This window comes from Ambystoma mexicanum, chromosome 11, assembly GCF_040938575.1.
Source record: "Ambystoma mexicanum isolate Mex_15411 chromosome 11, UKY_AmexF1_1, whole genome shotgun sequence".
Taxonomy (NCBI): domain Eukaryota; kingdom Metazoa; phylum Chordata; class Amphibia; order Caudata; family Ambystomatidae; genus Ambystoma; species Ambystoma mexicanum.
This window is the reverse complement of record NC_090934.1, coordinates 1,257,199,293-1,257,221,209: the sequence shown is the minus strand read 5'-3', so window position 1 is coordinate 1,257,221,209 and position 21,917 is coordinate 1,257,199,293. Positions and strand designations below refer to the sequence as shown.

The 21,917-nt window shown below is 43.9% G+C and overlaps 1 protein-coding gene across 1 annotated transcript in view; it reads left to right on the top strand.

The window, feature by feature from the left end:
* The window catches only part of SNX1 (sorting nexin 1), a 1,264,276-nt gene that overhangs the window by 451,935 nt on the left and 790,424 nt on the right, over positions 1-21,917 (top strand). The window contains exon 7 of the mRNA XM_069624696.1: positions 17,703-17,781. Within this exon, the coding sequence (XP_069480797.1) occupies positions 17,703-17,781 (79 nt within the window). The remainder of the gene's footprint in view (positions 1-17,702; positions 17,782-21,917) is intronic.

The following is a 21,917-nucleotide window of genomic DNA, read 5'->3' as shown; positions in this document are numbered from 1 at the left end:
TGCGTCCATTGTTTAGGATGTGGGGGACAACCCCGCAATCCCCTTTGACCTACTTACCTGAATATGAGGAGCAGGGGACACCCCTCCTACCCCTGCTCCTCATGTTCTGGTGAGTAGGTCAAAAAAGAAGGTTAAAAGGTAGACCTATAATTGGGTCAAAAAGACCGAACATATAAAACTGAATGAACACATTGGGTAATTCCATCCCAACGGATGCACCCCACACTGCCAATAAAACAAACAGAATGTGGCCAATTGGGGGCCAAACTCGCATGTCAAGGTACTAACTTTCACAAAGACCCGAGAGTGAATGCTCTGAATACATCGGTGATGAGAGAAATCTTCGAACATTCTGTAATGAGGAACATCGAAAGACAATAGTATATATGACTTGGAAACCAACATAGAAGAAAAACAGCGCTGCACTGCAAACAGATGATATTTATATACATGCTAATACGAGGCTCTTTACCTCCTAAGTTCAAAGGATGAATAAGGAGTGCAGAAAGATTAAAGTAGCTGCATATTCATTGGTTCGGCATACAGGATCGAGCAAACAAGATCTCCGCCTGGTAGATGCTCGGATGTTTGCCATGTGCGATACTCTTGTTATGAACAGTGCCCTGGAAATGATCTCACAATGTGACGTTTACCGGAAACCGTGCAAGTCTTATTGGGGTTACCATGGTCCCCATGTGCGCCGCTTATTTGTAAATAAAAATGCCGACCAAACAAAAATGAGTACAGCGAATATAAAAAAAATTATACAAACAAGTCCACGGCAATAGTGTGGAGAGAAGTATAAAAAGAGAGGGAGACAATTGCACAAATGTCCTGCTGCAATTGTAAAGCGCATGAAAATCGACTGCTAACGGACTCACAAAACTACACATAGAATGATGTATGTTGTTCGTGCCACTTGTTTTTTGCTTGATAGGATTTTGATAATTGAGCACTATCCACTTTCTCCAATAACAATGATCCAAATAAGTCATATGCTGTGTGAAAACACATGGTCTGGGTAAATAAACCATTAGCCAAGTAATGTTATCCAGAAATATTATGGCATAAGGAAAGAGGCAAAAGAATCCTGAAACCTAAATATGTATGTGGATCTGTATGTACCAGTATTCAATGAGCACCTCAACTGCCAATGAAAAGTAAATGTGTATGAAGCCAAATATTTTAATTAATCACAACGGCTAATTTCTCTCATTGAGGCCACTCCTGACCGCGTCCGTTACTGTGATCCAATATGCCTCTCTGTTTAAGTGTTTGGCAGGATCTCCCTTTCTAGGGGGTGTAAACATTCTCTCAGTAAAGATCCAGCGTAATTCCTCTGCTGTATGTTCACAATGGGTAAAATGCTCAGTGATTCTGTTGGAGGATGTATTGGTCCTGATTCGTGAGCGATGCTCGGTTAACCTAATGGACATTTTTCTTTGTGTGGTCTATGTAAATCTGGTTGCAAGGACAATATAAGGCATAAATTATGTTTTTGGTATTACAATTAGAGTGAAATCGAAGTTCCCACTTTATGTTCAGAAAACAAGGTCATATTGGTTGAGTCTCGGGCTGTGCAGTTTCCGCAGGGGTAATGACCCAAAATTTGTGGTAACCCCTATATTTCATTTAGCGTTGGATCTCGTGGCTCAAAATAGGTTTAACCAATTTTTTTTGTGAATTTCTGCCTGTTTAAAAATCAAAAAGGACGTTTTGTACTCGTTTTTTAACTTTTTACATTTTTTGTATTTGTTTTAGTTGGACAGGCGACTTTACAAATATATACAACTCTTAATATTAAAATCATATACAAGAAAGGAAAGAAAAAGAAAACAGAATTATTTATTTATTGTTAATACGTTCTTAGCCATGACAGGCTTTACATATATACAACACAATCATCTTACACTTCCTAACACCAAATCTAAACAATCAAATGATCATATATAAATACCATCAGATAACTCTTTTAAAATGTTTAAAATCAGCTCGTAAAATTTCATCATATGAAATATCAAATTAATAGCATTCCCTTCCATCAGTCTTTGCCATATTATTTATATCTTATCCTCTAATCCGGAGTTCTTGTATTTTATCAAATATTTTTCACGCAACTGATTAAGGCTTTCACAGTAGCATATCAGGTGTTTTGCAGTCTCAATGCATGCCATTCCACAAAGTCTACATAATCTCAGCCTTTTCTTAATGCCTATTTTGGCTCCTAATATCTCCATTGTATCACATCTATTAAATTTAAACCTGAGATAAGATGTAACTGTTGACTGATGGGGAAACGCATATCGATATTTGGGTTTCCTTGTCTCAATAGTCCACTGTTCTAAAAAAAAAAAAAAAAAAAGGCTGCTGGTTGATTTTGCAGCAAGGTGTATCATATCTCTTTCTTTAGCCAGACCATGAATATCAGATTGTAATAGTTTTTTCACTTTCAGATGCGAGAGTAGTAACCATCCAGATGCATTACCTTTGGCCCATTTAACATATGCTGAATATAATACATTCAATGTTTTAAAATATCTGCAATTCTCTCCTGTCTTGAAACTTCATCAGTTCTACCACAAATGTGTTAATTGTCAGGGTACTCAACTTCACATACAACATAGCAGATTTGTACTCTAAAATATCTCTAGCATATCTAAATTCACATTCCAATAAAACATAGTCACAAGTTACTGCTGTTGGTAGTCTAAAAAGGCATTTTAAAATGTTTCCTTCCTGCTTGTCAATTTAATTTAGAAACTTAGTCGCCCATATCTCTGCTGCATATAAAAGACATGATATGATTTTACTAGAATAGAGTAAAAGAATGGTGTTCACCAAGAAGCCACCTTGTCTTCCTATAAATTGGTTTAAGGCTCCAGCTATTTTTATGCATTTAAGTTTAGTCTCTAGCCAGTGCGGTTTCCAAGACAGTTTATGATCTACTAGCACTCCTAGATATCTATAGCATTCAACAGTTTCAATCGCTACTTTCTTCACAAACCACGTACATTTATTGGAGCGCAACTGCTTTGTTGTGCCTAAAAATAACATCACCTTTGTTTTGGCAATGTTAATGACCAAACCATTACTTTCAGCAAATTGGATCAAGCAATTTAACCTATTTTGAAGGGCGACTGGCATATAATCCAGCAAGACTAGGTCATCGGCATATCCTAACCAGGATAGCCGAATATTGCCAGTCCTTGTTGCATCAACAGATACCAACACCATCTCATTCAGACAATCCACCAAATAATGATTAAATCGCGTGGCTGCTAGGCTACAGCCTTATTTAACTCCAGATACTGTGGGGATTGCCTCGGATAGTCTGCCTTCACCATCCAGTCGTATTCTGACCAATGTGTCAGAATATAACTGCTAGATCGTGCTGAGTAGCCCCGGCAGAATCCCCCGTTTGGTTAGTTTTATCCACAATTTCTCTCTCACGATGGTGTCAAATGCAGCTGTAAAATCGATACAGTATACACAGGTAGTTTTCGCACCTTCCATGAATATTGTACTGCAGACACTAGGTTTATAATATTATGAATCGTGGAGGATTTGGCACGAAAGCCTGCCTGATTGATCGGAAGGATCATGTTCTTGATCGGAAGGATCATGTTCTCCGCGATCCACTCATTCAATTCTTCCAGCAATACTTTCACGAATATTTTTGCTGGGATATCCAACATAGCTAGCATTCTATAATTTTTGGCGTCTTCCCACTCCCCCTTTTTATGTTTGTTTGTTTATTCATTTATAATGCGCACCGGACCCTAGGGTAAGAGGGCGCAGCAGTACAGGATATGCGAAGCTTACATAGGTTACAAAGGTTCCGTATGGGGAGAATGATACCATATCTCCAGGGCTCAGGAATCATCCCATATTTACCTATCCATTGAAACAGGAGAGCAAGTGCTTTTGCCCATTCCTCAGGTGCCCGTTTTAGGAGGGCATTACAGTTCCCGTCGGGCCAGTAGCCCTGGAGGTATGTAGTTCTGTCATTCTTGTTAAGGTCTCTTTAGTGACGTTCCCGTGCCATTGAGACTGCATTACTTTATATCCTTCACCTTCACCGTTATATCCTTCACCTTCGAATGCATAGGATCCAATGGTGTTTTTTACATGGATTATCCAGTCACTTTCAACTACAGCTATGCGGATGATACCCAGCTAATTTTCAGGCTACCCTCTGCCTCCTACTCTCCTTCCCTCATCTCTGACTGTCTCTGCTATCCAGGATTGGTGTGCCGCCAATGACCTCTGCCTTAATGCCAGTAAGACTGAGATTTTACTCATTGGCACACCCACTCCCTCCTTCCCTGCAGCTCTCTGGCCGGCCCCTCTTGGCCCTCTTCCTGTTCCCACCTGCAAGGCTAAAAACCTTGGGGTCATCTTTGACTCCACACTCTCCTTCTCTCCTCACATCTCTGACGTCTCTAAGAAGTCACACTACCAGCTACACCTCCTCAGAGGTATTCTTCCTTTCCTCCCCTTCCCCCAGAAGCTCAGTCTCCAGAGCCCTGGTTCTCTCTAGGCTGGACTATTGTAACAGCTTGTATCTAAATCTGCCTGCCTTTACTCTCCGCCCTCTGCAACTTATTCAGAACAGGACTGCAAGACTTGCCCTTGGCCTCAAGCCCAGGGATCGTATCCCTCCAGGACTGAAATCTCTTCACTGGCTCCCAGTGGCTGCGAGGATTAAGTCCACAACCTGCATTGTCCACAAGCCTTCTGCGGCCTGGGGCCGCAATACCTTCAACTCTCTCTTCCCAAATATCTTCCTTCTCGAGCTCTTCGCTCATCTGCTTCCAACTCTCCCTCAGGGTCAGTCACTTCTCCAAGCAACGAGTTGGTGGTAGATCTCTCGCATCGGCAGGGGCCTCCTTCTGGAACAGCCTTCCTGTCTCCCTGAAACTTGAGAACCATCTCTGGTTCCGGAAGCACCTCAAATACTTCCTCTTTGCTTCAGCTTTCTCTCCTCCTCTCCCCTGCTGAATTCCTGGTTGAAACTGCACTGGTTACCTGGCCACCCTTTCTGATCTCGGGCCCAGGCCCCGCCAATTGCACACCTGAACTGCCTCCCTGGCAACCCCCGCACCTGGGGACTGTTGTTCTGTATCCCTACAGTCCCCCTACCAGCACTTAGGTCTGCTCTTACCTTGCACTTGCCACCATCTGGCCGTTCTATTATCTTATTTATTCTACTATCCCATGTACTGCACTTTCCCCTATCCCTTCCCATGCATTTGCCTGATCTGAATGACACCTGGCCTAGTAGGATCGTTGTCTGTCTTCCCTCTGTTCACCCTCCCTTGCCTCGTCGTGCCTCGAAACACTGTATAGGCACATTATAAATGCCATATCATATCATACGCTATTGATGGGTAAGCTTCTTGTTTTAGCCTCATTTATTGCCTTCCACATATCCTGCTGATTGTTACTGAGGGCTTGGACCGCAGTCTCAGGCTGTGCAGTTTCCGTATGGATAATGACCCAAAATTTGTGGTAACCCCCATATTTCATGTAGCTTTGGATCTTGTGGCTCAAAAGAGGTTTGAATTTTTTTCGTGAATTTCACCCTCTTTAAAAATCTAAAAGGACGTTTTGTACTAGTTTTATAATTTTTTACATTTTTTGCATTTGTTTTAGTTGGACAGGCAACTTTACAAATATATACAACTCTTAACATTAAAATCATATGCAAGAAAGGTAAGAAAACAGAATTATAAAATATAATACATTGTGTCAGTGCATTGGTAAAATATATACAAATAAATTTCCTTTCTTCCTGATCAACTTAATTTATAAAACAATATCACAAAATAGAAGCATCTCTGCTTAGATCTCTAGTCTTAAATTGTGTTCATATTTAGGGATATATGGCTTGCGTTAAAAATTATCCACATTTGGTGGGGTGTCAAGAGGCGGAACCCCAAAAAGAACTTATGGTAAATATTCTCGTCTTAACATATTCAACTCTATACATTCTACTAGGAGATGTTCAAGTGTTTCTGGCTGGCTCGTCGATTTACAAAAACGATATATCTTTAGTTTTATCCCGGCTTCTTCTTTTATTTTATTTTTTTAAATTTCATTTAATACTGGCAAGAGGCGGTACAGGGCAATAGGAATACATCTTGCATAATATGGTTAAGTACACTTGGTTCTGACAGCGGTAGGTAATATGCAGTAAAACAGACGGAGATGCATTACAAGATTACAGATGTTAGACATAACCCATTTCAATTTTGCTTGGGTAAATTGGGGTCATAGAGATAAGCCCGGAAGGCCGACCAGGCATCATCACAGGGCCTTGAACGAGAGGGGCAGGGTGGAGATATATATCCTCGCATTCTTGGGCCCATGTCCATGTCATCAGCCAGTCTTTCATGCTGTTTTTTTTTTTTTGTTGTCCTTCCACCGTAATGCGATTGCCCGCTTAGCAATTATGCACGCTTTATACACAAACACCCGGTGGGCTTTGCTATCCATGTTTGGCCAGATGCCGAAGAGTGTTCCTGGAGTGTTGCATTCTAGTGGAATGGTCAGGACCTCAGAGATTGGTCCGAGTAGTTGCTTATCCGAGGGCATGACCAGAACATATGCAGATGGTCTGCAGGAGAGTTGACATCTCGGGCCGCCCTGCGGTTGCGAGCATGCCATCTTAGTTAACTTAGCAGGAGTATAGTAAAGCCTATTTAGAAGTTTGAATTGCATGAATTTAAAACAAAAGTTTAGTGAAACTTTGAGTGTGCCTACACATGCGGGTCCATTGGTAATCTGTGAGGGCAGAGCCCAATTCTCGAGACCATCCCTCACGGGCGTGCGGGGTGGGCGGCGGGCGGTACCTATTAAGATTTTATATAGTGTAGAGAGTATATGCCTGCAGTCACCCGAATGTGCAGTATAGGCCAGGGAGGTGGTCTCTGGGGGGTTTATCTGGGAATGAGGGCCATCTTGTGGATACTGCAGAGCGCAACCTTTAGTAGCCAGCCTGGTGTTCCCGTGGCCCTGTTTCCAGGTGGAGGGGGTGATGAATTTGGCTTCAGGGAAAATATCCGCTAGGGCCCTATACCCTAGTCGTTCCCATTTTGTCTGGATCGCATTGTCCCATGTGGGTGTTAGTCCTGGAAATCTCTACAAGGGGAGCCAACGGTAATAGGGCCTATCAGTGCTGGTGTGGGCGAATAGTAAGCGCCATGGCCGGAGTGTGGAGGCAACCGGGTCAAATGGGCAGTTGTCCTTGTAGCATTGATCCAATATGAGCATTTATAAGTCTGAGTCGGTTGCGGCTAGGGCCTCCAGTCTCACGTGTGGGGGGGTCGATGCCATAGGGAACCAGAATGTGGCAAACTGTGCTTGAGCAGCTATCCAGTACAGTTCTAGATTGGGGGCCGTGATACCACCCCTATCATAAGGGTGTCTCATCTCTTCCCATTTCTTACAGGCAGCCCCTGAGTGCCATGGGAACTGTGCGAATAGACCATGTATTTTGGCGAAGTATGATTTATCTGGCCATATTGGGACATTGGTGAAAGTGTATAGCATCTTGGGGAGTATTATCATCTTGATTATTGACAGTCTGGCAACGGGGGAAAGAGCGGGAGGGATTTCCAGTTCTGCAGTTGGTCTCCGTGTACGACCTAAGTGAGGTGCGATTGTCCTGTGTCATGGAAGATTGGGTGCGAGACACTGCCACTCCCAAGTATTTAATGTGATCCGGGGACCACCGGAGAGAGGAGGTTCTGTGGCAGGCCAAGGTTCCATCAGTGAGGGGAAATATTTCTGATTTCGAGAAGTTAATTGTAAAGCCAGAGACTGAACCTATACATGTGATGTCTTCAGTATTGGTGGGAGGTTAGTAGAAGGGTCTCTGATGTACAGTATCATGTTGTTCGCATTAAGGGTAATAATCTCAGGCCGGGCGCTCAGGCAGATCCCGCAGTGTCTGTGGTGTATTCTGCCGAATTCTGCCATTTGATTCGATAGCTAAGGCAAACAGAATGGGGTTGAATGGGCAACCTTGTCGGGTTCCCCTCTCCAGTTGAAATGTAGCAGATGTACATGCATTAACAAGGACCTTAGCCAATGGACTAATATATAGGAGTTTAATGTAACTCGGTATATTAGGGCCAAATACCATTCTATCTAGGGTTGTGAATAGGTAGTCCCAGATGACCATATCAAAGGCCTTCTGAGCGTCTATCGTAATCGCCAATGCTTGTGCCCCAGGGTCAATTCCAGCCATTATGTTAAATAGCCGCCTGATATTAAGGGTGGCGGACCTTCCCGGAATAAAGGCAGTCTGATCAGAAGGAACTAGGTGAGGCATCAGTGGGAGTAGGTGATTAGCCAGCACTTTCGCAAATATTTTGGTGTCGCAATTGATAAGGGACCGGGGTCTGTATCAGCCCCAGTCATTGCTGGTTTTACCAGGTTTTAGCATGACACTGATTGGGGCTTCTCTCAGGGATTCTGGCAATGTATGGAGGCGGAGGGATTCCTCCCATACCTGTACAAGGATCGGGGACAGAGTTGCTGCGTATTCTTGATAATATTTGGCCGTAAGGCCGTCGGACCTGGGGCCTTGCTTTTGGGGAGGGTGGAGAGGAATGTGTAAATACCCTACTTAAGACTGGTGCTCTCAGTTGACCCCTGGTAGGGTTACACAATTCGATTCAACTCTTTCTTGAAGTGCTTATATCATCAAAAATTGCAAAAAGACGGTACATAATTTTCAAAAGGAAATGTTTAATTCACATTTCTAGGTTTCATGTCTCTTAATTGACTTCTAATGAGGCAACTCGAAAAAAATAGGTAGTTTTATCCAAAAAGCACACATGCCAATGCATTTCGGTCTGAGACCATCTTCAGGGCCGTACTTAAGTGAATTCAACTGTTACAGTGTAAACATCAATTATATATCCATGAAAACATAAATGCAAATAATTGTTGAAAATAAATTCAAAGCACCTACCCCAGGAGGATCCGAATCAATGGAGAAAATGGGAGAGATATAAAAGAAAGTATGTCAAAATCGCCATACCACTCTGTGTTAAATTATGTGGCACCCTTATATTCAGAACTCTGTACCTGCTTAGTTCGAGTGGTCCTCTCCTGTGTATACTCTTGGATATAAACTCCAATGTTCCTCTTGAAAAACAGTTGGGGAATATGTAAGTACTTCTGTCTCTAGAACGGGTAGCACCATTGTGTGCAACATAATCCCAGAACTCTTACCTGCATTTGTGGTACTCGCGTGCAGGACCGATCGCGTTCGCCGGGAAAACGAAAGTAAAATGCGCGCGAACACCAACGCTTACTTAAATCGCCATGGGAACGTGGGCGGGTGTCGGGCAGCAGCGCACGCGCCGCTGTACATACGCCTCAGGCCCCACCGCCCTGCGGTGTCGCAGGGGGGCGGGATTGTTGCCATGGCGTTCCGTATAAATGCGTGTCATAAGCAGTTTAATTCACTTAAGTACGGCCCTGAAGATGGTCTCAGACCGAAATGCATTGGCATATGTGCTTTTTTGATGAAACAACCTTTTTTTTCGAGTTGCCTCATTAGAAGTGAATTAAGAGACATGAAACCTAGAAATGTGAATTAAACATTTCTTTTTGGAAAATTATGTACTGTCTTTTTGCAATTTCTGATATAAGCACTTCAAGAAAGAGTTGAATCGAATTGTGTAACCCTGCCAAGGGTGAATTGAGAGCACCAGTCTTAAGTAGGGTATTTACACCTTACTTTTTCTTATCTGTTTAGCGAGATCCGGATGCCATAGACTGGTAGCCCCAGTTCAAAATATTTCCGTAAGAATAAATGACCATGAACATTTCCGTTATTTAAGTATCAATTATTGTGGTGCCCACCAACACTTTGTACTACAGGGTGGAGAGGAATGCCACTATTTCTGCTAGAGTTATCAGGAGTCGTCCCTGGTTTGTGCGTTGAGGCATGCCAGCGTGATGGAATAGAGGAAAGTGTGTGGTAGAAGGTGTGTAATATCTCAACCAAATCCGAGTCGGACCACTTATTATTCCTGTGTATGTCAAGGATTGAGTCCACTTGGTCTCTGCCTCGCTCGGAGCGGACCACTCTTGCGAGCGTTCTTGCCGGCCTATCCCCTTTCCTGTATTTCTTAGCCACAATCGGTTGAGAAAAGTACTGAGTTTCTCTTAGTGCCAGGCTCTCGAATGTCTCTAGTTCCGGGCGTAATGTCGGCGAGCAGTGTGGGATCGGAGGTTCTAGAGTGTTCTTGTTCGAAGTCTTTGAGTGACCTTTCAGCGTTTCAAGGTCTCTCCGTATGCATTTCAGTACTCCGGATTCCCTCGACATCGCCATGCCCGTAATGTATACTTTGAAGGCTTGCCACTGAGTATTGTGGGAGGTATCACCTGTGGCCTTGGTGTTGAGAAAAGTGTCAATGTCGGATTTGAAGTCCGCTCTGAACACCACATCCAAGAGCGCAGAGGATTTAAATCTCCAGGAGCAGCTAGATGGGCCCGTTTTTAAATTTCAGAGTTAGGGAGACTGGGGAAGGGTCGGACAGGGTGTAAGGACCGATGTCCACCTCTACAACTTCCCCATTAATAAGGCGGAGATGAGAAAAGAGGTCTATACGGGACGACATGTTGTATGGAGAGGAGTTGAAAGTGTATTCTCTGGATTCAGGGTGTGTGATGCGCCAAGCTTCCCCGAGTTTGAGTGCCTGCATGACGAAGAGCAATTGGCGGGCCGCCCGAGACAGAGGACGGGGGGATATGTTGGATCTATCGAGTGTGCAGTCCAGGATGATATTCAGATCACCACCCCATATCAGTGGTAGCCCGTGGTATCTGGAAAATGTGTCCTTCAAATGATCAAAGAACTCTGGGGAGTCGGTATTAGGGCAGTAAGTGTTGATAAGTATGAGTTCTAGGCCTTCCAGGATGCCGTGGATCACCATGAACCTCTCGTCTGGATCTACTTGTTTGTTTCATCACAAACTTCAGAGATTTGTGGATTAGCACCATGGCACTCCTGGATTGTGTAGAGAATGAAGTATAATATCTGTTTCCCCTCTCAGGTGATGGTTATATTGCGACAGGTGGATGCTTTGGCGTGCGTTTCTTATAGAAATAGTATATTGGCCTTGTTCCTATTGAGGTAGGATATCATTTTCCATGGCTTGGTGAAGTTACCCAACCCCCAGATGTTCCAGCTAAGAATCTTCACTTGTTGTGCCATACCGATTTTAGAGGGTCATGATGGTCCCAGTCATCGGTTGTGATGCCGCTGACCGTAGTTTGAGCTTCCTGTGTACCTCTGGGGCCAGTTGCCAGGCTTTTAAAACTTTCAACCCGCTTTACCTGTAAAGATGCACAACCAGCGCTTTGGGAGCAACTTGCGCAACGGGCGCACATTGTGGTGGCGCAGTCGGGTTTAGACTCCAAGATGTCATTACCCCCTCACTGCCTTCCGAACCCTGCAGTGTGATTCCTGTCCCCTTTCCCTCCCCTAACAACTCCCAATACCAACTCAGAATAGAGGGCAACAATCTCATAAAAGCATCTGCAAGTGGGAGCGCTGTTGCTGCATAGCTATAATCAACAAGGAGGACGCAGAGTCCTGCGTTTCCAGCGTTTAGGTGGCGCTACTTACAGTGGGTTACGATCAGCACATAACTTTGCGCAAGCAGTGAACAATTAATTTTTAACAATGATACCAGCGGACTGGTTCGGTTCAATCTGCTACATCGGGCGGCGAGGCAACCTCTGGAATTTGTGCCTCAAACTTTACTGCTTCGGAGGGTACTGTGAAAAAGTACAGCTTGCTGCAGAATTGAAGTTTAAGGTGTGCCATGAATAGCATTGCGTATTGTATATTTCTCTCCCGCAGCATCTTCTTGACTCCAATGAATTGGCGTCCCTCCAGCTGTACCGGGATGGAGAAATCCAGAAATAGTCGGATGGTTTGAGATCCCAGTCTTAGTTCTTTCTTTTCCTGGGCCAGACAAAGAAGGGCATCTCTGTCTCCGTAAATCAACATTTTTGCTATAATCTGCCTGGGGAAGTCACCCGGTTTCGGCTTGGGTAAAAGCGTGCGGTGTGTACATTCCACTGTAAAGAAAGGAGAGAGGGCTGGTTGATCCAACACGTCCCTGAGAAGGTTTTCGACGGCCAGCTCCATGTTGCCGGTCAGTGCATCTTCCGGCACTCCCACTATCCTGATTTTATTTCTGCGGGAGCGGGATTCAAGATCGTATTTAGTCTTGACTTGCTTCATGTCCCTGGAGAGAGTGGTTACATGGTCTTGCAACTCACAAATACTTTAAAAATGTTTTTTTTAATTGTATTGTATTTGTTTAACATAACCTTTTACAACCAGGGAAATCATAAAACATTATCAAAAAATTAAAATATCTATATAAACATCAAAAAATATACAATTCTCATTCTACTAATCACATTTTAGAATCCATTCCAAATAAAATACATTACACACTTAAAATCTAAAATACGAAATACATCCCTATCAGGTTTCTTTTTCAACTTTCATTTTTTGAGCCAGTTTTAGGAATATCGAGGCAATCTTCTGGTTGATAATCGGTGCTCCAATAGCAGCACAATTTGATGACTGTTTTGCAGCTTCCGGTTTCTGTTTTGTCCTCAGGAATATTGGGGCTATCGGTGGTCCCTCTCTTGACGTTTGTTTTTTAGGGATTTCATTTGGGATAATGATTCTAAAGTATGTTCAGATTCTATAGGCTCTGTAGCATTTTTTGCTTTATCTGCGCCACCCTGATTTCCTGGTATGTACCCTTCTGTTTGTAGTCCCACAGAAACCATTTTAGTGCTAAGTTTTTCATTGGCTATGATTTTCATTTCACCCCCTTTTTTTGCTGGATACAATTGTCATCCTTCACCTTAGATTTACTGCTCAAATTCTCATTAATAGGGCTTAGTGCCGAAGTAGGTAATTTGATCACATCATGTTCTACTCTCGTTGTTGAAACATTAACGATTTTTCTCAAGAAGGCATTTGTCTCTGATTTATTACTTTTCAACCTTTTTTTGTTTCATTGTTTTTTTCAACCTTTTTTTGTGCTGAGATCTTTCAGTCTTCGCTGCCTCCGGGCTTCTTTCTTTCTCTTTTTCCTCCCCATGACTGGGGATGGTTTGAGTCCTCTACTTCTATAATTGACTTATCCTTTCCTTGTTTTGAGGGACTGTCTGATGGTGTTGACTCTGATTGCTCTTCAACTTGTATTCCTTCTACTACATTTTCCAATGGCCTGAATTCTTCTAGCACTGATTCAGAAAGTGGCATATTGTCCATCTGCAAATTGTGCTCCTCTGCGTTCACTCTTTCATTCATGTCACTCTTTCCCTGGTTCATATTTTGTAATTGTGACGGGATGTCCTGCATGACAGTCAGGCCGATCTCTTACTCTTTCCTTCTCACTGCCAATGTTTGTTGAATTGCCGATATGTCTAGGCCTTGTTTGGTTGTCTTCACTTTTAGGTTTATGCATTACGATAGTATTTATTGCGTTACTACAGCCCACCACTGATCCATCCAATGAGGCCATTTCCTTTGTCAAATGTAGGAGTGTACCCGTCTATGATTGCACCTCAGTAATTCAAATACTGAGACTAGGGAATTGAGGACATAGTTCAGTGCTGAAAGGGTGTTTTCGTTTACTTGGTATCCTGCTGAACACTTGAGCAGTCTGTGGACTGTATGGATCTATGTCCGGCAGACCTCCTTTATCAATCATTCCCTCATTCACAACTTCACGGCTATTTTGGTCCTTGTCCATATCTGACATGTTCAGCCTTTCTGGCATTGCTGGACTTTCATTCAGATTGGAGATTGTATGGGATGCGATGCTGTCCCTTCTAATTCTCTTCTGTAACTGTGGTTCATTATAGTTGTCTATGGCCACCTCCTCCTCATTTGCACTTTTGCTTCTTTTCTTCCCAAAATGATCTTCTATTTTCCTTTGAATTTTTCTCGTCACTGTGAATTCAAGTCCTCCTTTCCAATTATGTGTAATAGAGTTTGCATCTTCTTTTGACTCCCCTCTCCGGTGTTGGGGGTGCCGCTTCAGCATGCACTAGTGCTTGGATGTTTTGCACCCCTAGCGGGGAGTGCATTTCCGCCCCAGCCTGGAAAATGGGGCCCTTCTGAAAACTGTCTGCAGATTTAGCCCCCCTTGTGGGCTCTTCCCAATCCGGTGCCCTCCTGCCTTCCTGTGGGGTGGTTACTCCGCAGTTTCATTTTTTGCGAATGTGTAATTTGTCTTTCCTTCGTTGCGCAAGTCTTTACTATACTCTGTTTTCCTTTATTGGCTTTGTTTTTGTTTATTGTAAGACGCTTGAACACTCGGGATTCTTAATTTATTTCAGCCGATGTTTCTCGTACAGCGTAATTGAAGGAACAAGGACTTGAAAGACTTACACAGTGCGGTCCGATTCAAGGCGTGTTGGAAAAACACTAGATTGTGGGGGATTACGTGGCTTATGTGGCGGGCGGCAATTAGTTTCTTAATCCGAACGGCATCAAAGGAATTGACTTCCCGCAGTCGCCCGATCGTCGCGCTAGTGTAATTCAATTAACTTGCTGTTATGCCGAGCCTTGTCTTAGCGGTTGCTGTGGGTACTCTGCGGCTTTACTTATTTTATGGTTAGTTTTCTGCTGCCTTCACCCAAGAGTATCCCCTTGAAATCAGGGTGAATGTCCTCCTCAATTTCCATTTACCCACCTAGCAAACCTGCTGTAATGCTCCAATAAACACTCACACTATAGAACTTTTCGCTGCGTGTCTTACTGCCTTAACGCGACTTGCCCTGGACTGTTCCGTTCTTTATTAATCTGCTTCTGCGGCTTGGACCCTGAGTCCTGAGTCAGGTCCTGCCGTCCTTGCGTCCCTCAGACCGACCACACAGACCACTTGCTACTCCACTTCCTCTCCGCGTGCGCTCCGCGCTGCGAGAGGGATTTTATGGTCCTTGCTGGAAACAGTCTCTAACAGCTCTTTGTCAAACTTGACTGAATTAGCGGCCCTAGTGATTCAGATTCAATCGATTGGCTGGAGATCGGCTGTTGCAAGTTAGGTAGCGCAGTTGCACCTTCTTCCAAATGGAAGAGCCTTTCTAACCCTTCCAAGCCTAGCGAGATGTCTGATGCTTCAGGGGTGTATTCCACATGTGGAGGTTTACTGTTCGTAGTGGCTTTAGTAGGGTTTTTTGATTGCATATGGTGACAAAAATCACTTCCAACAGAAGAAGAGACCGGTCTTGACAACTTAACCGCCGGGGGCTTCTTTTTGTCTTTTTGCATTGCTGCCCCCTTTTTTGAATTAACCCTTTTCGTTTGTCCCATTTTGAGAGGAAATGTCGAACAGTCCAAGCTCATTGGTGATTAGCTTTAGGAATTCAGAGCTCATGTGGGAACCAGAAGGTTTAACTATTTTTGGGGCTTTTTCTGTTTCCTCGTTAGAGGTTTGCTATGACGGCAATTGGTCCCACTTTTTTTTGCAGTTGGAGCAGCCTTGAGGTAAATACTGAGGAGAGGTTCTCTAGTATCGTAATAGTCACACTCTGCCTGCAGGATTCAGAAATAAAGATGATTTCCTCAGCCCCAGAAATAGCACCTTTATTGGGCTGAGGGATGTTGATATTACTTGAGGCAAACTTCATAAGTTTACTTATTTCAGAGGCCGGCCCAAAAGCTTAGGTAAAGTAGTGGTGCACACTTGGGTTGGTTCCTCATTAATAACATTAGATGCAACACAAGCTACATTTGTCAATGGTCTGCGGTTACTTAGTTTGCAAAGGATACAATTTAGAAGTGTATTATGATTTGTGAAAGTCCAATATAGTTCTACTCAGAACTTGACGAGTGAGGTTAAAAGTTAGTTCAGGGCCTGTAATTGCGATTGTGGAAAATCAACATTTCCATCTGGCTCAAACAAGACCCCACTAATAAATGAGCCATCAGTGGCATCTTCTGAGATAGTAGAATTTAAATTGGCAATAGGGGAGAAGCTAGAAGACTTTTGTTTAGCAAAGTTTGTGGTGTGCACCCAGAGTTAATTTGTAACTTAATATTTTTGTATTGGGTATAGTATTTGAGGTCTCATTATTGAAAATATCAGCAGGGGAATCTGACGGCCTATGGTCTGCTGTGCTAGCCTGGAGTGGACATCAAGTGGGTAGTCCCAATCCTGAGTCATTAACCTTAGATTTGGGGTTGGTTTCCTGTGGTAAAAATGTTCGAAGGAGAAACGACCAAAGATTATTTGTTTGAAATAATATTCAGTCTCTTCTCCCCTGAACATTCCTTATGTGCCCAAACCCCTGCCCACACCCCACCCCCTTACTTACCTTCAGTTCCGTCTTGCCGTGTCCCTGCAACGCCTGTTCCCTTTCACTTCCGTGATCTGTAACCGGCGCTGCATGGCCCCCCTTTTTTCTTTTTTTTTTTTCTTGTCTGGTCAGCTGTGCGGGTGTCCCCGGCTGACTATACTGTATATTATAGTGAGCAGGATGTTGCAGGGGACACTGCTGCAGCTGTTTTTATTTTTTATTTTTTGGATTGCAGGATAGCTGTGGGGGACACCCCCGCTCACAGTATAGTAAGCAGGGGTTTAGGGGACACCCCTGCAACCCTAAACCAGATCCAAATGACCTACCCAACCAAAAGTCAACCTTTTAGAAGGTTGAACATTTGGTGGTACCTTCTTTCAGACTTTTGGTTGGTTAGGTCATTTGGATTCGGTCATTTTGGACGAAACCTAATCTTAGTTTGTTGTGCAGATGACTGCCAACACACACAGGAACTGCTTTGCAACAGAAGGGCTTAGTCACAAGCGTGATGTCCCCAACAGAGTCAAATAGAGCAGGAGCTAAAATATGATCAGATGCTACTGTAAAAGATTAATGCTCATTTGTAGAGACTGCATAATCCTCTACAAGGTTCACAGCCACCATTTGCTGCCCAGACATGCAAAATAATTAGTAAGGTGCTTATCAATTTTAAAAGCTGGCGGAGCTTTACCTTGGGGACCCATCTCAGACTGTAATGCAGGCTCAACCTGAGTGAAGTAGGTGATATTTTGGAGTCTGTCCGGGACTTCTGTCAAACAAATAGGTGAGTTTAGAAGATCTTTGAGAGCTAGTTCAGAGAGCTGGAGGGCAAGAAACATGAGCAACAGGCACAGTGTACTCCCACATTCCCTTGATGGAAGCTTACCTGGAACAGCACAGGTGTCATTCAGCTCCTTGCCAATCTGCTCCAGTCAACGTTCTGTCGCCATGGCGGTGCGCATTGTTCGCAGCGATATCGTGCCACTTGGCACTGCTTCACGTTGTGAACACTTTTATGTGCTGAAGACAGAGGCAGGCCAAAGGGCTCCTGCCCCACAGTTCCCACCAAGTTCCTGGGACATGAAGTGCCACCAGATTCATCTGGTAAGTTAAAAATACATATGCATAAAATATTCTTGTACACATTAAATGTTATGTATTCTTTTTTAAGCACAGTTGACATTGTTTCACATGGTTTAGACTTGGATTATGAAATATTGGTATTGGCACATCTTTTACTAACCCTGTATTGATGCAACTATTGTATTGAGCAGAGCTGCTATTCATAGCAACCACTCTGCTTTCATCTGTCTGTGCTTTCCTCCTTTCCCAACCAGGCATGACCAAAGTAAAAGTGGGCAAAGAAGACTCTTCCTCAACAGAGTTCTTAGAAAAGAGGCGGGCTGCTTTAGAAAGGTAAATATTTCCACCATGCAGTTTATTTATACACTGTCAAAGATGCAAAGGCACAAATAGATCCCATAGCCACACATTTGCAAAATCCTCCTTGCTGGATCCAAGTTGCTTGGCTTAATAGTCTTTGTTAGCTGAGTGTGGGGCCTAGTAATCCTTCTCTTGTTTGGTTTTTGTTTGGTTTTATTAGCGCTTATAGCGCGCTAAACCCTGAGGTAGCTAGGCGCTTGACTTAAAGGAAGGGTTACATACAAGTTATACATAATGAAGTACAAAAGGGTACAGGAGCATATACAGATATGGTAAATTACAGTACAACAGGGCGAGGTTACAATAAATAGTAGGCAATAGATGGGGCATGCTAGAATGTACACGTAGCATGCAGTGAGACACACTGTGGTAGACATGTTTACATTTACAATTTTTACATTAATATACAAGCAGTGTGTAGTTGCGGTGTAACTCGGGAGGAGGTGGTCGGGGAGAGGAGCCAGGATTTCACTTTAAATCGGAATGCTACAAAGGAATGTTCATCTCTAAGTGTGTGGGGCAGGGAGTTCCAAGTTTTGGCAGCAAGAACTGGGAGGCTGGTTCCACCTGATTTTTGGAGTCTGAATTTGGGAATGCTGAGGCAGTGGGCATATTTGGCTGTGGTGGCTCTCGATGAGGCTTTCCACAGGAATTTGTCACTCAGATATTTAGGGGCTGTATTATTGAGACACTTGTGGGTGATCATGAGAGTTCTGAAGGTCATTGTCTTTTATGGTGAGCCAGTTGGCCGTCTGTCTGGCTTGGGTTATGTGGTTGGAGCGTGGGATATTGAGGGCTGCTCTCAGAGCATTGTTTTGCAGGATTTGGAGCTTTTGGATGTTTTGTTTATTGGTGCCTAGATACAGGGAGTTGCAATAGTCGATTTTTGATAGTATCAGTGCTCTGGCCTGCGTGATACAGCTTTGTGGGGACAAGAATGGTCTACGGGCAGTTATTAGTGTAAGCCGATGTAGAAGCTGTGGTGTTTACTTGTCTTTAGAGTGACAGGGTGGAGTCGAGGTAGACCCCTAGAGTTTTAGCGTTTTTGGAGACATTGATGACATTTCCATCTATGTTGAAGTTATATTGTGGGTTGAGTTTGTTTAGGCGTTGTCTTGAGCCAATGAGTAGAAGCTTGGTTTTGTCGTTGTTAAGACACAGACCGTGCTTGGCCATCCAGTCTTGGATTTTGCTGTAGATTTCATTGAGGCGGGAAGAGTCTGTCTCGTAGGTGCCAGAGAGCGTGATGAGGATCTGAGTATAATCGCCGTAATTGGTATATAGGACATTGATGTCGTCTAGGGGGGTCAAATAACATCTTAGTAAAGATGTTATAAAGCGTGGGTGAGACGCAGGAGCCTTGGGGAACTCCACAGGTAATGGGTCTGCTGATGCTGTGTCTGAGAAGACCCTCATGGATCTTTCGTATAGGAAGGATTGGATCCATTTGGCTGCATTGGTTGTGAAGGAGGCTGATATGGTTAGGTGCGAAGTTAAGATGCTGTGGTTGACTAAGTCGAAGGCCGCGGAGAGGTCCAAGAGTAAGAGGAGGGAGGGGTGGCCATTGTCTTTTGCCTCATCCATTGGGATCTTCAGATCTAGAAGGGCTGTCTCAGTGCTGTGTCTAGGTCTGAAGCCACATTGGCGGAGTCCTAGAAGGTTATGCGTTTCAAGGTGGTTCTGAATTTGAATGTAGGCTGCTTTGTCCAGGATTTTTAGCAGGAATGGGACGGTAGTGATGGGGCGATAGTTTGTGGGAATGTTAGCATCTAGAGTGGGTTTCTTAATCGGTGGTTTGACCTATGCGTTTTTTGAGAATCTTAGGTACTGTACATGAGGCAAAGGAGGTGGTGTTCAGTGTGGTGATGAAGGGGGCAAACTCTTTGACTCCTTCTTTGATGGTGGAGGCTGGGCAAATGTCTCCTTCACATTTGGAGGGTTTGAGGCTAGCAATTATGGATTCTACCTGTATGGTGGTGACAGGTGAGAAATCAAAGAGGTTAGTGTTGTGGTGCTGACTGTAGATGGGCGTGCTGGTGTCTTTAGATGCTAGGAAGGTTCTTTTAATTTCAATTTTTGTCTGCAGTAACGCTATTTTGTCCAGTTGGCACACCAGGTGGCGTCTTTGCCACAGGTGGACTGGGGAGGTATGGGCGATTCCAGTTCCTTGAGGATTGTGAAGAGTTCTTTCACATTGGAGCTGGCATTTTGAATTCTATTGTTAAATGTCTCGCTTTTGGTTTTGACAATGGCTGTTTTGTAGTTGGCTGTAGTTCTAAGGATCTTTTGGATTTCCTCAGGGCTTCTAAATCTGGAGTGAACCATTTATTGATGTGGCTGGGTTGTTTGGCTTTCCTGGATTTCAGAGGGGCTATTTGGCCTAACGCTAGCAATAGATTCTTGTTGAACAAGTTGACTAGGGTTTCTGGGTCTGATTCGATGGAGGGAGTGGGATTAATAATGGGCTGGATGAGGGGACAGAGGGTCTCCAAGGTGATGGACTTATTGTTCCTTGTGGTGGCTGAGGATGCTGGGGCAGGCGGTGTCCAGGAATGGGTCGGGGCTTCTAATTCAAAGAGAATGATGTGGTGGTCTGACCATGCACATGGGGTGTTTGAGAGTAAGTTCAGGTTGCAATTTAGGTTGGCGACCCAGCAGAGGGTTCTGCCTTTGCATTGGATGGGCCCAGATCTGAGTTGGTTGAATCCTAGATCGATAAGGGATTGTTCTACGGTTGAGGCGTGTGAATCTAACGGGTCTTTGTATCCTAGGTTTAGACCTCCTAAGAGTATGATTTTGGAGGTGTGTTTAGTGTGGTGAGAGTAAGTTAGAGATGCCGTCTTCAAAGGTCGAAATTAGGCCTGGAGGTCTGTAATTCAGGTGTATTAATATTTTCTTTGGGCAGAGATGGGCAAAATGATGAACATGAGTTCACTTGAAAATAATGGCAGCAAAGTGAATTCTCGTATGCCAAGTTGTGTTTTGGAGATGATAGCAATTCCTCCCCCTTTGCTGGTGGTCCTGTCTGTTCTAGTGATGTTATAATTATCCGGTACAGCAAGCATGAGGTGAGGACCAGCTGCTGGGTGTAGCCATGTTTCTGTGATAGCAAGGAGGTCTAGGTTGTTAGCTAGTATGAGGCCTGCTATTTCCAGCGCATGTGCTGTGAGGGATCTGGCATTTGAGAGCCCATTTCAGATTGGAGATGTGGGGTTCAGGAGGGTTTTGTGAATGGTTAGGCTTGAGAGGAGGCGTGATATTTTAGTTGAGTTGCTTATTATGGGTAGCGAGTGATGAAGAGTTTGGTCTGGTATTGTAGGGGGTTTGATGGAAGGTGCAGTGTCCTAGTAGGTTGTTTCTGCGGTTGGTGTTGGGCAGATTGGGTGTGAGATGGTGCGTGGTAAGATAATGAGGTTTAGGTGTATTGTGTGGTGAAATAGTGTTAGGTGGCATGCTAGTGAGAGGTTGCATTTCTGCCTTCTGGTTTACCAGGGATGTAGTGCAGATACTGTGGAGGAGAGTGGCTACTGTGAAAATGGTAAGTCTGGGAGGTGCCATGGAGGAGCTAGGCAGTAGTGGTAGTGAACTGGGCTCAGGTGCCACACCATGGTATGAAAGCGAGGTAGGTTTTGTAGCACTGACAATATGTGTGAGTGGCTAGCAGTGTGCCTGGGATACTGGAGTACTGAAATTGGCTGCTAAGCTAGGTATGCGGGCGGGATGGGCAGATGTTTGATATTTACTGGACTAGTTTGGTACTGGACCATTCTGGTATCATTTTTGCTCATAGCAAAGTTGTTATCTAGGTACATATGGAGGTCTGAATAGCAACATAGGCTCTTTCGATTTTTGTGACTTAAGTGAGGAAGGCTACTGTTCTGCAGTGGGCCATATCAATAAAGGACCATTGTTCTAAAACAGACGCAGATCTGGTTTACAATAGAAAAGCATACATAAGTCAGAATAGAAGCATAGAATATTTCGAGTCTTATGAATTTCATGAGAAAAGTGACATATCTACCGATGGTTATATCAGTAAAGGCAATTCTGATATACATGGATATCTGGGTTACAGTTGAGGTACGACTAGAAAAGAAAAAAAAACATAG